General features: G+C 44.5%; 1 protein-coding gene across 1 annotated transcript; it reads right to left on the bottom strand.

Moving 5' to 3' along the window:
- Positions 1 to 431: 431 nt before the first annotated feature.
- LOC135513587 (NADPH oxidase activator 1-like) lies at positions 432 to 15,881 on the bottom strand. Its single transcript, XM_064936473.1, has 13 exons — positions 15,708 to 15,881; positions 15,521 to 15,603; positions 15,049 to 15,157; positions 13,111 to 13,248; positions 12,643 to 12,750; positions 12,331 to 12,390; positions 11,903 to 11,940; positions 11,402 to 11,540; positions 6,859 to 6,930; positions 6,337 to 6,424; positions 2,221 to 2,343; positions 718 to 984; positions 432 to 562 (listed from the first exon to the last, which is right to left on the bottom strand). Exons 1-13 carry the CDS (start codon positions 15,879 to 15,881, stop codon positions 432 to 434), a joined length of 1,530 nt encoding a protein of 509 aa, XP_064792545.1.
- Positions 15,882 to 16,200: the final 319 nt, after the last annotated feature.

The raw sequence follows: 16,200 nt of genomic DNA, 5'->3' as shown, positions 1-16,200 counted from the left end.
TTATTATGTTTTCTTCAACAAGAGTGAACATCACCATTCTTAACACTAGATCTTCTTTAGTTTAACAGGTTTACATGATCATGGAGGAAGTAACAACCATATGAGAGTATAACAGTGGTCCACATTCATTCACAGCAGTTGACAGTAAGTAGAAGAGGTGAAACACTTTAAGTTTGACCTGTTGGTCAAATGCTACCCAGTATGCCCACTCTATTCCCTCTGAGTGGATGGAAAATGTCCGTGGCTTGGTCAGGCATGCAGCAAACCCAATGATGTAGTCCTCCATCAGACAACCACAGAAGCACACAAAGAGATGACATGCTGCATCGTCTCCGTACTGATTCTGATGAAGGCCGTTGACAGCCATCATCATTTTAACTTGAATTAGATAAATAAAGTATCAAGTTGTTAACTGTGAGCAAGAGTTGAGCCTATTCCTTGTTTGATAGCAACAGGGTCATCCGATCAATGGTTGAGGGGGCCTCTCCTTCCCGGTAGGCAAAAAGGCTGGGGAAGATGCCAATGTTACCAGCACAGTGACCCTCCAGCCACTCTTCATTGACTGGCAGACAGGGGGGAAGAGAGAGGAGGCTCATTATGATATTTACTTGTACATTGGGGGGGAGAGAGAGGAGGCTCATTATTCAGAGTAGGAGGTGACATACTTACTGTTCACTTAAAACACACAACACTTAATCATTTCTCCCGTTCCGTTACCTTCACTGAGAATGTCAATAGTGTCTCCCTCACTGAACTCCAAATCCTCTGGTCCCTCAGCTGCATAGTCGTACAGTGCCACCATCTGGTAGAGAATGGTACAGTTGTGTCCTCTTTTGCAACCATTTGAATTTCCTGACAGTTTAGTTTGATCTTTTCCCTGCCATGTGCGTCCTAGCGATGCTGGATGGTTGCCTTTCACGTTATAGAGACGTAGCATTACCTTCTGTTTGTTGAGCTCAACTGTAACAATCACGCTTCCTCTCACTGGAACAATCTCACCGAAGATAAAGAACACAAACGTGAGAACGTTTCTTTCTCGTCGCCAGTTTTGTTGTATAACACACTGTATTACTTCTACAACTAATATAAGGACTGGACATGAGATGGGAGTAGAAACTAACACGGGCATTGTTTAATGCCTTTCACAGGACAAAACATTCCAAGCATTCCAATGTACGTAAAAAGGGGGGTGTTACAGGTGCCCTAAAGGGACAAACTAGAATATCAACATACAAGACATTGTATCATAGGTCATTGTCCCACATGGCACCCTATTCCGTCTGTAGTGCCCTTCTTTTGACCGGAGTGCATAGGGTAGCCCAGAGCCCATAAAGGGAATAGATAATAAAGCATCTGACCTTTCCATTTTGTTAACGATGGAGGAATCTTTCAAATACTTTAAACGCTTGCTTTAGTCTGCCTGGAGTGCTAGATGAGCAGGACTTGCACTTTAGTGACTATTCTATTGTGCCTGTCAAACTAAATCAAGCTTAGTAATAGTATTTGAACCTAGGGGTGATGGAAAGTATTTCAAACAACACATACTAAACACTGGAATGGTAGCTAATGATTCCCTTATCACAGTAAATGATCTCAGGGAAATCTAGATGTTTTTGTTCTGAACAATGTACCCACTCAGGTCTCCTAACATAAGTTGTTTAACAGGTATTGGCAGAATTGACTGAATGGAAATGAAGAAAACTCTGCAGAACACTCACTGAAACCTCTTGCTTTTCCCCAGCCAGCCAATCTGTCAGGAATTTTGTGTAAAAGTAGAACAGGACTAGTGTACAGTATGTAAACCCATGCAACTAGAAGTACAGCACAACATACTGGATTTACTGGATTATGTCAAATGGTCCTTCTTCCAGTCAGGCTGACACCAGTGGAGGCTGCTGAGGGGAGGACGGATCATCATAATGGCTGGAACGGAGTGAATGGAATGGCCTCAAACACATAGAAACCAGATGTTTGATGTATTCGATGCCATTCCACTTATTCCACTCCAGCCATTACCACAAGCCCGTCCTCCCCAATTAAGGTGACACCAACCTCCTGTGGCTGACAAACATTTTTCTTCAACCAACTGGAGGACAGATGTACTAATTGTTTGGAACTGATGACTTCAGAGAAATAAATTGTATTATCTTAATGTTCATTTTACCTTTACATGGGTTATTTGCGACAGAGATAAAGAGTTACACACTCAGATAAAAACACAGATGAAGTCAGAGCCTTTACTCACCAGCTCAGTAGGACTGTCCACCGTGGATGGGTACCTGGGTGGTGGGGTGGAGGTGGTTGGTAGGTAGGAGGGTGGAGATGCCTCTCTATCAGGCCTCTCTGCAGATTATATATAGCACAAGATTTAAAAGGCTGAACACTTGTACAGTAATCAGTGACTGTAAAAAGGACACATTTATAGTTCATGGGGCTGGTAGAATGACGACTGTTACAATATGATTTATTAAAGCACTTTGAGATTCTTTGTGTAATGAAAAAGACTGTAATAGTTCAATAATAACAATAATTATTGTTATTTAATTAACATTTAATTAACATAAAATATTGACAGAAATAAGTCTCTCACTGTTGCTGCCTGCTACAGACCCCCCTCAGCTCCCAGCTGTGCCCTGGACACCATTTGTGAATTGATCGCCCCCCATCTAGCTTCAGAGTTTGTTCTGTTAGGTGACCTAAACTGGGATATGCTTAACACCCCGGCAGTCCTACAATCTACGCTAGATGCCCTCAATCTCACACAAATCATCAAGGAACCCACCAGGTACAACCCTAAATCTGTAAACAAGGGCACCCTCATAGACGTCATCCTGACCAACTGGCCCTCCAAATACACCTCCGCTGTCTTCAACCAGGATCTCAGCGATCACTGCCTCATTGCCTGTATCCGCTACGGAGCCGCAGTCAAACGACCACCCTTCATCACTGTCAAACACTCCCTAAAACACTTCTGTGAGCAGGCCTTTCTAATCGACCTGGCCCGGGTATCCTGGAAGGACATTGACCATATCCCGTCAGTTAGGGATGCCTGGTCATTCTTTAAAAGTAACTTCCTCACCATTTTAAATAAGCATGCTCTGTTCAAAAAATGCAGAACTAAGAACAGATATAGCCCTTGGTTCACTCCAGACCTGACTGCCCTCGACCAGCACAAAAACATCCTGTGGCGGACTGCAATAGCATCGAATAGTCCCCGCGATATGCAACTGTTCAGGGAAGTCAGGAACCAATACACGCAGTCAGTCAGGAAAGCTAAGGCCAGCTTCTTCAGGAAGAAATTTGCATCCTGTAGCTCCAACTCCAAAAAGTTCTGGGACACTGTGAAGTCCATGGAGAACAAGAGCACCTCCTCCCAGCTGCCCACTGCACTGAGGCTAGGTAACACGGTCAACACCGATAAATCCATGATTATCGATAACTTCAACAAACATTTCTCAACGGCTGGCCATGCCTTCTGCCTGGCTACTCCAACCTCGGCCAACAGCTCCCCCCCCCCCGCAGCTACTCGCCCAAGCCTCTCCAGGTTCTCCTTTACCCAAATCCAGATAGCAGATGTTCTGAAAGAGCTGCAAAACCTGGACCCGTATAAATCAGCTGGGCTTGACAATCTGGACCCTCTATTTCTGAAACTATCCGCCGCCATTGTCGCAACCCCTATTACCAGCCTGTTCAACCTCTCTTTCATATCGTCTGAGATCCCCAAGGATTGGAAAGCTGCCGCAGTCATCCCCCTCTTCAAAGGGGGAGACACCCTGGACCCAAACTGTTACAGACCTATATCCATCCTGCCCTGCCTATCTAAGGTCTTCGAAAGCCAAGTCAACAAACAGGTCACTGACCATCTCGAATCCCACTGTACCTTCTCCGCTGTGCAATCTGGTTTCCGAGCCGGTCACGGGTGCACCTCAGCCACACTCAAGGTACTAAACGATATCATAAACGCCATCGATAAAAGACAGTACTGTGCAGCCGTCTTCATCGACCTTGCCAAGGCTTTCGACTCTGTCAATCACCATATTCTTATCGGCAGACTCAGTAGCCTACTACTTTGCAGACAGAGTTCAGTGTGTCAAATCGCAGGGCATGCTGTCCGGTCCTCTGGCAGTCTCTATGGGGGTGCCACAGGGTTCAATTCTCGGGCCGGCTCTTTTCTCTGTATATATCAATGATGTTGCTCTTGCTGCGGGCGATTCCCTGATCCACCTCTACGCAGACGACATCATTCTATATACTTCCGGCCCGTCCTTGGACACCGTGCTATCTAACCTCCAAACGAGCTTCAATGCCATACAACACTCCTTCCGTGGCCTCCAACTGCTCTCCAACTGCTCCTCCTAGCTGAGGCATGTTCCTCAACTTTTGACATGCAGAACATGACTTGGCCTTGTCTTCGATAGCTGCGTCCAAACTGGGCCACTAAAAGTAGCTGTGTGCCATCTCCTTCATTCGCACCATGCCACAGTGCCCTGAATGGAGTTCTTCAAGCACCTGCCTTCTCAGTGGCGTTGGTATGGTGACTCGAAAACCCCATAGCAAGCATCCAAACTGAACTGTGTGCTCGTTTCTCCTCCTTCAGTCTGCGAGTGTTCAGTGTGTGTGCCAGGGAAGTGAAGCCTTGAGAGGCCGTCTTTATTGCACTGCTGCTCAGACTTTCTGGACTTGATATCGTACTGGTGAGCAGATAAAAGTAATGCCCATCGCTGCATGCAGCTGGCTGCAACTGATGGAATGGCGGTGTTGGGACCAAAGATGGAGGTGAGGGGTCTATGGTCCGTCAGCACTGTGAATCATCGGCCAAACAGAAACTGATTCAATTTCATAACTCCAAACACGATGGCGAGCGATTCACCCTCGATCTTTACTTAAGGTAAGGTTTTACTTAAGGTCCGTGATTTGAAAGCAATTGGCCTTTCGTCCCCTGATGGCATGATGTGTGAGACAACAGCACCAACGCCATAAGGCGTACAATCCTTTGGGAGTCACTATGGTCAACAGTTCTTGTGACTCTTGGTCCACATGCATCTGTAGATAGGCCTGACATAAGTCTATCTTACTGAATTTGTCCTCCAGCTAAACCAGAAAAGAGGTAGTCAATGAGGTGTAGTGGATATTTTTCAGCAGTCAAGACTGGGTTAATGGTGACTTTGAAATCACCACAGAGTCTGAGTGATCCATCTTTTTTTATGACTGGAACAACGTGTGTAGCCCATTCACTAACATTCACTGGATCCAATACTCCACTCTCGACTTGTCTGTTTAGCTTTTGGTTTTATGGCGTATGGGACGGGTCTAGTGTTTAACTGTACGCAGACGACATCATTCTATATACTTCCGGCCCGTCCTTGGACAATGTGCTATCTAACCTCCAAACGAGCTTCAATGCCATACAACACTCCTTCCGTGGCCTCTAACTGCTCTTAAACGCTAGTAAAACCAAATGCATGCTTTTCAACCGTTTGCTGCCTGCACCCGCATGCCTGACTAGCATCACCACCCTGGATGGTTCCGACCTTGAATATGTGGACATCTATAAGTACCTAGGTGTCTGGCTAGACTATAAACTCTCCTTCCAGACTCATATGCTAGGTAAAGCTCTGCCTTATCTCAGTTCACTGGTCACGATGGCAACACCCACCCGTAGTACTCGCTCCAGCAGGTGTATCTCACTGATCATCCCTAAAGCCAACACCTCATTTGGCTGCCTTTCCTTCCTGTTCTCTGCTGCCTGTGACTGGAACGAATTGCAAAAATAGCTGAAGTTGGAGACTTTTATCTCCCTCACCAACTTCAAACATCTGCTATCTGAGCAGCTAACCGATCGCTGCAGCTGTACATAGTCTATCGGTAAATAGCCCACCCATTTTTACCTACCTCATCCCCATACTGTTTTTATTTATTTACTTTTCTGCTCTTTTGCACACCAATATCTCTACCTGTACATGACCATCTGATCATTTATCACTCCAGTGTTAATCTGCAAAATTGTAATTATTTGCCTACCTCCTCATGCCTTTTGCACACAATGTATATAGACTCTCTTTTTTCTTTTTTCTACTGTGTTATTGACTTGTTAATTGTTTACTCCATGTGTAACTCTGTGTTGTCTGTTCACACTGCTATGCTTTATCTTGGCCAGGTTGCAGTTGCAAATGAGAACTTGTTCTCAACTAGCCTACCTGGTTAAATAAAGGTGAAATAAAATAAAATAAATAAAAATAAAGGTGCTTTAAAGGTTAAGATGGATGCTGGCATGGCCTAGCTCCACCCCATTGGTGTCTTGCATTCTGTCAGTGGGGTTAAATGAGGTGAGGCTACCCTGTGGAGGTTCTTCGTGGCTAAGCTGGCTCTGTGGGCGAGTGGGCGGCTTGAGCCCCGGTGGGAGGGGGATTCCACTGGGAATACTCTGTGGAGGACACAACCAGAGTAGTCAAGGTAACACCGCTCTCTGTGCCTTCCATTAAAGCAGTGAAACATCCAGACAGGCTGGGCTTATAATTGCTATTCCTCTTGTGACACCTCATCCACTCATTGTTAAAATCCAAGGGTATTCAACAACCCTGTCTGTCCTTCACAGTGTTAAGCAGGTGCAGCTTTGATACACATGAATAGGCCTACAAATGTTTTCACTGTCTGTGGGTAGAGGAGGAGAGTTCAAATACAGCTCTGTTAAGCATTACTCTAAAACTGAACGCTGAGAGAACAACCCAGATGAGATTAAACACCTGAAGTTGCTGGATTGTCACATTCTGTTCAGCATTATGGAAATAGCTACATTGTCTTAGTAAAACATACAAATGCGATGAAATTAGAAACTAAGAAGAAGATAGAAAGCCTTACTTTATTGTTTTTTCTGCCTTTGAACTTGTTGACATCCACTGGGTCCAGCAGGGTCATGGGGACAAGTCCTTTCTAAACCACGAAAGAGGGGAAAAAAAGGGAAGATGAGCGATAATCAAACATTTTTACGCCATAGATCTACAATCGTACAGAAAGAAGGCGGGGCCAAAATAAAAGGAGTTGGTGTTGCTGTGTTAGGAAAGGGGAGATGTAATGACATGGCTATTACTGATACAGCCAATGGAGGGGGTGGGGGAAAGGGACAGACAACTAGGGGACAGCAGAGCCTCTTGTGGAATGTAAAAGTATTGCATTATTCTTATGTGCTTTCTAATTCATTTACAGAAGATCCTAGCTAGTTGCTACTATAAAATACAACTTTATTGATCATACATTACAGCAAACAACAGAAATGTGTCTACTGCTCAATCCTCAACCCTCCCAGACAGCACACATTATTTACAGGTATAGGGAGTTACCCCCCTCTTTACAGGTATAGGGAGTTACCCCCCTCTGTACAGGTATAGGGAGTTACCCCCCTCTGTACAGGTATAGGGAGTTAACCCACTCTTTACAGGTATAGGGAGTTACCCCCCTCTGTACAGGTATAGGGAGTTAACCCACTCTTTACAGGTATAGGGAGTTACCCCCCTCTGTACAGGTATAGGGAGTAAACCCACTCTTTACAGGTATAGGGAGTTAACCCCCTCTTAACATGTATAGGGAGTTAACCCACTCTTTACAAGTATAGGGAGTTAACCCCCTCTTTACAGGTATAGGGAGTTAACCCCCTCTTTACAAGTATAGGGAGTTAACCCCCTCTTTACAGGTATAGGGAGTTAACCCACTCTTTACAGGTATAGGGAGTTAACCCACTCTTTACAGGTATAGGGAGTTAACCCACTCTTTACAGGTATAGGGAGTTAACCCCCTCTGTACAGGTATAGGGAGTTAACCCACTCTTTACAGGTATAGGGAGTTAACCCACTCTTTACAGGTATAGGGAGTTAACCCACTCTTTACAGGTATAGGGAGTTAACCCCCTCTGTACAGGTATAGGGAGTTAACCCACTCTGTACAGGTATAGGGAGTAAACCCACTCTTTACAGGTATAGGGAGTTAACCCCCTCTTAACATGTATAGGGAGTTAACCCACTCTTTACAAGTATAGGGAGTTACCCCCCTCTGTACAGGTATAGGGAGTAAACCCATTCTTTACAAGTATAGGGAGTTACCCCCTCTGTACAGGTATAGGGAGTAAACCCACTCTTTACAAGTATAGGGAGTTACCCCCCTCTGTACAGGTATAGGGAGTAAACCCACTCTTTACAAGTATAGGGAGTTACCCCCCTCTGTACAAGTATAGGGAGTTACCCCCCTCTGTACAGGTATAGGGAGTAAACCCACTCTGTACAGGTATAGGGAGTTAACCCACTCTGTACAGGTATAGGGAGTTAACCCACTCTGTACAGGTATAGGGAGTTAACCCACTCTGTACAGGTATAGGGAGTTACCCCACTCTTTACAGGTATAGGGAGTTATCCCACTCTTTACAGGTATAGGGAGTAAACCCACTCTTTACAGGTATAGGGAGTAAACCCACTCTTTACAGGTATAGGGAGTAAACCCACTCTGTACAGGTATAGGGAGTTAACCCACTCTGTACAGGTATAGGGAGTTAACCCACTCTTTACAGGTATAGGGAGTTAACCCACTCTTTACAGGTATAGGGAGTTAACCCACTCTTTACAAGTATAGGGAGTTACCCCCCTCTGTACAAGTATAGGGAGTTACCCCCCTCTGTACAGGTATAGGGAGTTAACCCCCTCTTTACAGGTATAGGGAGTTACCCCCCTCTGTACAAGTATAGGGAGTTACCCCCCTCTGTACAGGTATAGGGAGTTACCCCCCTCTGTACAAGTATAGGGAGTTACCCCACTCTGTACAGGTATAGGGAGTTAACCCACTCTTTACAGGTATAGGGAGTTACCCCCCTCTGTACAAGTATAGGGAGTTACCCCCCTCTGTACAGGTATAGGGAGTTAACCCCCTCTTTACAGGTATAGGGAGTAAACCCACTCTGTACAGGTATAGGGAGTAAACCCACTCTTTACAGGTATAGGGGGTTAACCCACTCTTTACAAGTATAGGGGTTAACCCACTCTTTACAGGTATAGGGGGTTAACCCACTCTTTACAGGTATAGGGAGTTAACCCACTCTTTACAGGTATAGGGAGTTAACCCCCTCTTTACAGGTATAGGGAGTTAACCCACTCTGTACAGGTATAGGGAGTTAACCCACTCTGTACAGGTATAGGGAGTTACCCCACTCTTTACAGGTATAGGGAGTTATCCCACTCTTTACAGGTATAGGGAGTAAACCCACTCTTTACAGGTATAGGGAGTAAACCCACTCTTTACAGGTATAGGGAGTAAACCCACTCTGTACAGGTATAGGGAGTTAACCCACTCTGTACAGGTATAGGGAGTTAACCCACTCTTTACAGGTATAGGGAGTTAACCCACTCTTTACAGGTATAGGGAGTTAACCCACTCTTTACAAGTATAGGGAGTTACCCCCTCTGTACAAGTATAGGGAGTTACCCCCCTCTGTACAGGTATAGGGAGTTAACCCCCTCTTTACAGGTATAGGGAGTTACCCCCCTCTGTACAAGTATAGGGAGTTACCCCCCTCTGTACAGGTATAGGGAGTTACCCCCCTCTGTACAAGTATAGGGAGTTACCCCACTCTGTACAGGTATAGGGAGTTAACCCACTCTTTACAGGTATAGGGAGTTACCCCCCTCTGTACAAGTATAGGGAGTTACCCCCCTCTGTACAGGTATAGGGAGTTAACCCCCTCTTTACAGGTATAGGGAGTAAACCCACTCTGTACAGGTATAGGGAGTAAACCCACTCTTTACAGGTATAGGGGGTTAACCCACTCTTTACAAGTATAGGGGGTTAACCCACTCTTTACAGGTATAGGGAGTTACCCCACTCTGTACAGGTATAGGGAGTTAACCCACTCTTTACAGGTATAGGGAGTTACCCCCCTCTGTACAAGTATAGGGAGTTACCCCCCTCTGTACAGGTATAGGGAGTTAACCCCCTCTTTACAGGTATAGGGAGTAAACCCACTCTGTACAGGTATAGGGAGTAAACCCACTCTTTACAGGTATAGGGGGTTAACCCACTCTTTACAAGTATAGGGGGTTAACCCACTCTTTACAGGTATAGGGGGTTAACCCACTCTTTACAGGTATAGGGAGTTAACCCACTCTTTACAGGTATAGGGAGTTAACCCCCTCTTTACAGGTATAGGGAGTTAACCCACTCTGTACAGGTATAGGGAGTTAACCCACTCTGTACAGGTATAGGGAGTTACCCCACTCTTTACAGGTATAGGGAGTTATCCCACTCTTTACAGGTATAGGGAGTAAACCCACTCTTTACAGGTATAGGGAGTAAACCCACTCTTTACAGGTATAGGGAGTAAACCCACTCTGTACAGGTATAGGGAGTTAACCCACTCTGTACAGGTATAGGGAGTTAACCCACTCTTTACAGGTATAGGGAGTTAACCCACTCTTTACAGGTATAGGGAGTTAACCCCTCTTTACAAGTATAGGGAGTTACCCCCTCTGTACAAGTATAGGGAGTTACCCCCCTCTGTACAGGTATAGGGAGTTAACCCCCTCTTTACAGGTATAGGGAGTTACCCCCCTCTGTACAAGTATAGGGAGTTACCCCCCTCTGTACAGGTATAGGGAGTTACCCCCCTCTGTACAAGTATAGGGAGTTACCCCACTCTGTACAGGTATAGGGAGTTAACCCACTCTTTACAGGTATAGGGAGTTACCCCCCTCTGTACAAGTATAGGGAGTTACCCCCCTCTGTACAGGTATAGGGAGTTAACCCCCTCTTTACAGGTATAGGGAGTAAACCCACTCTGTACAGGTATAGGGAGTAAACCCACTCTTTACAGGTATAGGGGGTTAACCCACTCTTTACAAGTATAGGGGGTTAACCCACTCTTTACAGGTATAGGGGGTTAACCCACTCTTTACAGGTATAGGGAGTTAACCCACTCTTTACAGGTATAGGGAGTTAACCCCCTCTTTACAGGTATAGGGAGTTAACCCACTCTTAACATGTATAGGGAGTTAACCCACTCTTTACAGGTATAGGGAGTTAACCCACTCTTTACAGGTATAGGGAGTTAACCCCCTCTTTACAGGTATAGGGAGTTAACCCCCTCTGTACAGGTATAGGGAGTTAACCCCCTCTTTACAGGTATAGGGAGTAAACCCACTCTTTACAGGTATAGGGAGTTAACCCCCTCTGTACAGGTATAGGGAGTAAACCCACTCTTTACAGGTATAGGGAGTTACCCCCCTCTGTACAGGTATAGGGAGTAAACCCACTCTGTACAGGTATAGGGAGTTAACCCACTCTTTACAGGTATAGGGAGTTAACCCACTCTTTACAGGTATAGGAATTTAACCCACTCTTTGCTCCACTCTTTACCGATGTCTCTCACCTGTCCATCATGTATGACCATGGCCAGTCCATCTCTGTCTGCATCACTGAAAAGAAACACTATGGCTCCCCCAGGCACCGTCAGCTGCCCAGGGGCTTGGGACATGTAGGGGTTACGCAGACGCATGTAGCGAGATTCCCTGTGGGGAGGCACAGCCAGCATTCGAAGTGAAGGGTTAAGATGCACACTACCATGATTATCTCACTTGTGTTGCAGCGAGTTATTAAGAACCCCAATCAACATTGTAGAAAAATAAACACATCATTTGACTCATGTACATTTATCATCAACGTTTCGGTCAGAGACCTTTGTCTTTAGAAGATGTTACTCATACCACCATACTAACCATGGATATCTTTTTTTGGATTCAAATATCAGTTCTGATCTTATTTTCTTCTGGGGTCCATGACCATGAGAGAATAATTACAGGATTTTTTTCTGCTCCAACAACATTCATGTTTTGGAACATAATTGAGAGTCAATGTGAATAATATTACTTACTCCACTCCATCCACCTTGGGCTCGTAGTATCCCGGTTTCTGTTCGGAAGACGACAGAGTCACAGTCAGAGAGAGAGGCAGAGGGCATAGGATGTGTCCCAAAATGTCAAAATGGCATAAGGACTCTGGTCAAAAGCAGTGCACTATACAGGGAATAGGGGGTTATTTTTTATTTTTTTTATTTTTTACCTTTATTTAACCAGGCAAGTCAGTTAAGAACACATTCTTATTTTCAATGACGGCCTGGGAACAGTGGGTTAACTGCCTGTTCAGGGACAGAACGACATATTTGTACCTTGTCAGCTCAGGGGTTTGAACTTGCAACCTTCCGGTTGCTAGTCCAACGCTCTAACCACTAGGCTACCCTGCCGCCCCTATTTGAGACACATTCAAGGTGTACTTTCAATGCTATGATAACAGTGGTCTTACATTGGTCCTGAGAGGTTCAAATCCACCAAAGTCATCATTGGGAATCATTGAGGAAATTACCTGAAAGCACAGGAAGAGGTCTGATTCGATTGACACACACACACGGACACACAGGCAAGCACACACACAGCAATATGTCACCATAAATATGTCCCAAATGGCACCCTGTAACCTACATAGTGCATTACTTTTGACCAGATCCCATAGGGCCCTGATCAAAAGTAGTACACTATATAAGGAATAAGGTGCCATTTGGGATGTACTCTATGTTACTGTGCCTGTGTACATCAGTGTGGTGTGGTTGTACTTAACCATTGGTTTGCCCAGGAAGTCTCTCTGTCCCAGCTGTTCTACGTTCTGTTTCCTGGGCCGGAACACCTCTCCCTCTGGCACCAGGAGGATGGGCAGCACCTCTCCCTTCTGGGGGTGGAGACACACAGAGAAAGAGAGAGAAAGAAAAAGAGAGAAAGAGAGAGAAAGAGAGAGAAAGAGAGAAAGAGAGAAAGAAAGAAAGAAAGAAAGAAAGAAAGAGAGAAAGAAAGAGAGAAAGAAAGACAGAGATAGAGAGAGAAAGAGAGGGTAATTCAGGGCCGAGAGAAATGCAGCCACGCTGGACAGAACACACCACACCCTGCCAATGTCAAAATATTATGTGACGTTAGAGACAGGAGTTTTTCCATACCATGTGCCTTGATCAGTGAGAAGAAAAAAAACTCATGCCCTATGTAGGGAGAATTCAATGTTTGTTTGTGAATGTTGTTTTTCCGGTAGTGTACTTACAGAGATACTGTGTAAAGCCACCTCCACGTTCAGTCCTCGCCCCCCTCCACCTTTCTCCTGGGAGGCTGAGAGCAGGATGTCTCTGGCTTTGTCCAACTGGTTCAACCTGGAGTGGACAGCTGCTGCGTTATACAAGACCTGGACAACCACAGAGAAACAGAATGTCTGTCTCAAATGGTACTCTATTCACTATGTAGTGCATTACTTTTGACCAGAGCCCCAGGGGACAGTGCACTAATAACCCTCTCCATATCAAATCAAATGTATTTATAAAAACACTTTTTACATCAGCAGGTGTCACAGAGTGCTTATACACAAAACAAAAAACTGCCTAAAACCCCAAACAGCAAAAGCAATACAGATGTTGAAGTTTGGAGGCTAGGAAAAACTCCCTAGAAAGGCTGGAACCTAGGAGGAAACCTAGAGAGGAACCAGGCTCCTGGTCCTCTTCTGGCTGTGCCGGGTGGAGATTGTAAGAGTACATGGTCATTAAGCCCAGATATGATTACACAGAAAAGTAATACTCAACAACTGCCCATGACAGAGCATCACTTAATGATGCTGCATTGAACACATTGGTGTTTTCATCTCTGAACAGATATATTTCATTTCTGAACAGCCAATGAAATAAGTCATTGAACTTGAATTTAAAAACAGTCTCACAAATGTGATTAATAAAACAAACGCAACAACCATATTTGTTATAGCTGATATATTTTTTCCTGAATCGAATCCCTATAGTCATGTCCAGAGACACAGACACATATTGGTTAGCCCATTTTGAGACAAACACAGCCACAGCTGTACATGCCCTGGGCTAAAAATATGAAATATGTCTCATCTTCACTATGAAGTAAATCTCCTAAACTTGTTTCCCTTCATTCAATGAGGCTTTGTCATACCCACCAGGTGGGTTATCTGGCTTTTGGACCGTACAATGGAAGTGTTGACATAATGGAACTGGGGATATTCTCAGTTGTTCATTTGTCATGTGCATCCCAAATGGCACCCTATTCCCTATATAGTGCACTTATCTTGACCAGAGCCCTATTATACTAGGTCCCGTAGCCAAAATGAGTGCCCATTAAAGAGAATAGGGTGCCATTTGGGATTCATGCTTAAAGATACACTCCAGTCTCCTTTTCACCTCATTAATCACCTGATTGACCTAACAAAAGGCTCATCTCAGAAGGTGGTCCAGTTATTTCATGACATATCAGGCTCCTCTATATTTCCCGCTAGCATGGGAGGAGGCCGATGACAGCAGACCAACTCCTTGAAGATTGAAGTTGTGTCTAAAAACACTATTTTGCTCAAAATGACTTGTTTTGCCCTTAAGTGTGTGAACATTACTGTATTTATACTTGGGATATTGTTCAGGAAAAGTTTTTAAAAATAGCTGGACTGCATATTTAACCCAGATATCTGTCACCATTTGGAGCAACATCTATAACACTGTGGTGTAAGTCTACATCTATAATACTGTGGTGTTAGTCTGCAGCTATAACACTGTGATGTAAGTCTACAGGTATACCACTGTGGTGTAAGTCTACAGCTATAACACTGTGATGTAAGACTACAAATCTATAATACTGTGATGTAAGACTACATCTATAATACTGTGGTGTTAGTCTGCAGCTATAACACTGTGGTGTAAGTCTACATCTATAATACTGTGGTGTTAGTCTACAGCTATACCACTGTGGTGTAAGTCTACAGCTATAACACTGTGATGTAAGACTACAGCTATAACACTGTGGTGTAAGTCTACATCTATAACACTGTGGTGTAAGTCTACATCTATAACACTGTGGTGTAAGTCTACATCTATAATACTGTGGTGTAAGTCTACATCTATAACACTGTGGTGTAAGTCTACATCTATAACACTGTGGTGTAAGTCTACAGCTATAACACTGTGGTGTAAGTCTGTTGTACCTGCCAGCTGTAGAGCTTGTAGCGCAGCCCCAGCTGTCTGTAGTCAATGACCACGTTCCCTCTCATGTGTTTCTGAGCCGAGATACAGTCATTCAGAGCCTCCTCCAGCCTGCAGAACACATACACCACACACACACACACACACACACACACACACACACACACACACACACACACACACACACACACACACACACACACACACACACACACACACACACACACACACACACACACACACACACACACACACACACACAAAGAGAGTGGGAGGGAGAGGGATGTCAGATTTAATGGCTGCCTTTTGTAATCTAAGACATGAATAGACAGCCATTTTCCTTCATATGTTAATCGATGTCTAAACGCTGTACATACACATTGACCTGTACATCAGGTCGTTTACTTTAATAAAGGAGAGAACAACATCAGATGACAGAATTGGAACCATAGCGTTGTACAGTGATCTCTTTACCTGCTAGCCATTATGAGTGTTCCAGCTCTTTGGAAAAAGCCAACTGCAAGTCGCTCATCCTTGGCTATGGTCTGGTCTAAAGCCTTCACAGGGCGACAGATAAATATTAGACGCACTCACATACACACACAAAGACGTCCTTTCAGAGATTGATCAGTCATTCTTGACAGCAGTCCTCCAGACTTACCTGGATTGCAGGCTCCAGCTGCCCCAGGGCAAGGTGAGCCGAGGCAGTCAGAAACAGAGTACGGGAGGTAGGTTCAGTGATCTGGTTCAGTTTAGACAGGGCTCCCTGCCAGTCTCTGGCATCCACTGCCTTCACTGCTTCATCCCACAACCGCAGCAGCTCTGTGTACAACATCTAAATAAGAATTTTAAATACATTATATATATCCATTGTAGTTTATATAGCTCCTTTGTTGCTTTTCGAATCCCAGATAGTCCCTTTAAACAATTACCTTGTAATGTCTGAGTGCAATGAAGAAAGTAACTAGATTACCTTGACAAAATGTAAGCCTACCGTGTAATAACTGGGGTGGTATCCTTTATGAATGAAAACACAACAAAGAAAAACATTTAGTTGCTCTTCATCATACTCAGCAAACACAGCATGGAGATTTAGACAGAGTGACTCTCAAAGAGTATCCAAGCCTTTCATACATAATTAAATATCTACTCAA

This window comes from Oncorhynchus masou, chromosome 25, assembly GCF_036934945.1.
Source record: "Oncorhynchus masou masou isolate Uvic2021 chromosome 25, UVic_Omas_1.1, whole genome shotgun sequence".
Taxonomy (NCBI): domain Eukaryota; kingdom Metazoa; phylum Chordata; class Actinopteri; order Salmoniformes; family Salmonidae; genus Oncorhynchus; species Oncorhynchus masou.
Note: the sequence above shows the minus strand (reverse complement) of the source record. Positions and strands in the feature narration are given on the sequence as shown.

What these genes read in the sequence shown, in the direction of transcription:
- LOC135513587 (XM_064936473.1), bottom strand. Translation starts at nt 15,881, where the DNA reads ATGTTGTACACAGAGCTGCTGCGGTTGTGGGATGAAGCAGTGAAGGCA. An exon ending in ACAAGCTCTACAGCTGGCAG is followed by an intron (nt 13,249 to 15,048) that starts GTACAACAGACT and finishes GTGGTTGTCCAG; the next exon opens with GTCTTGTATAACGCAGCAGC. An exon ending in TGGCTTTACACAGTATCTCT is followed by an intron (nt 12,751 to 13,110) that starts GTAAGTACACTA and finishes CTCCACCCCCAG; the next exon opens with AAGGGAGAGGTGCTGCCCAT.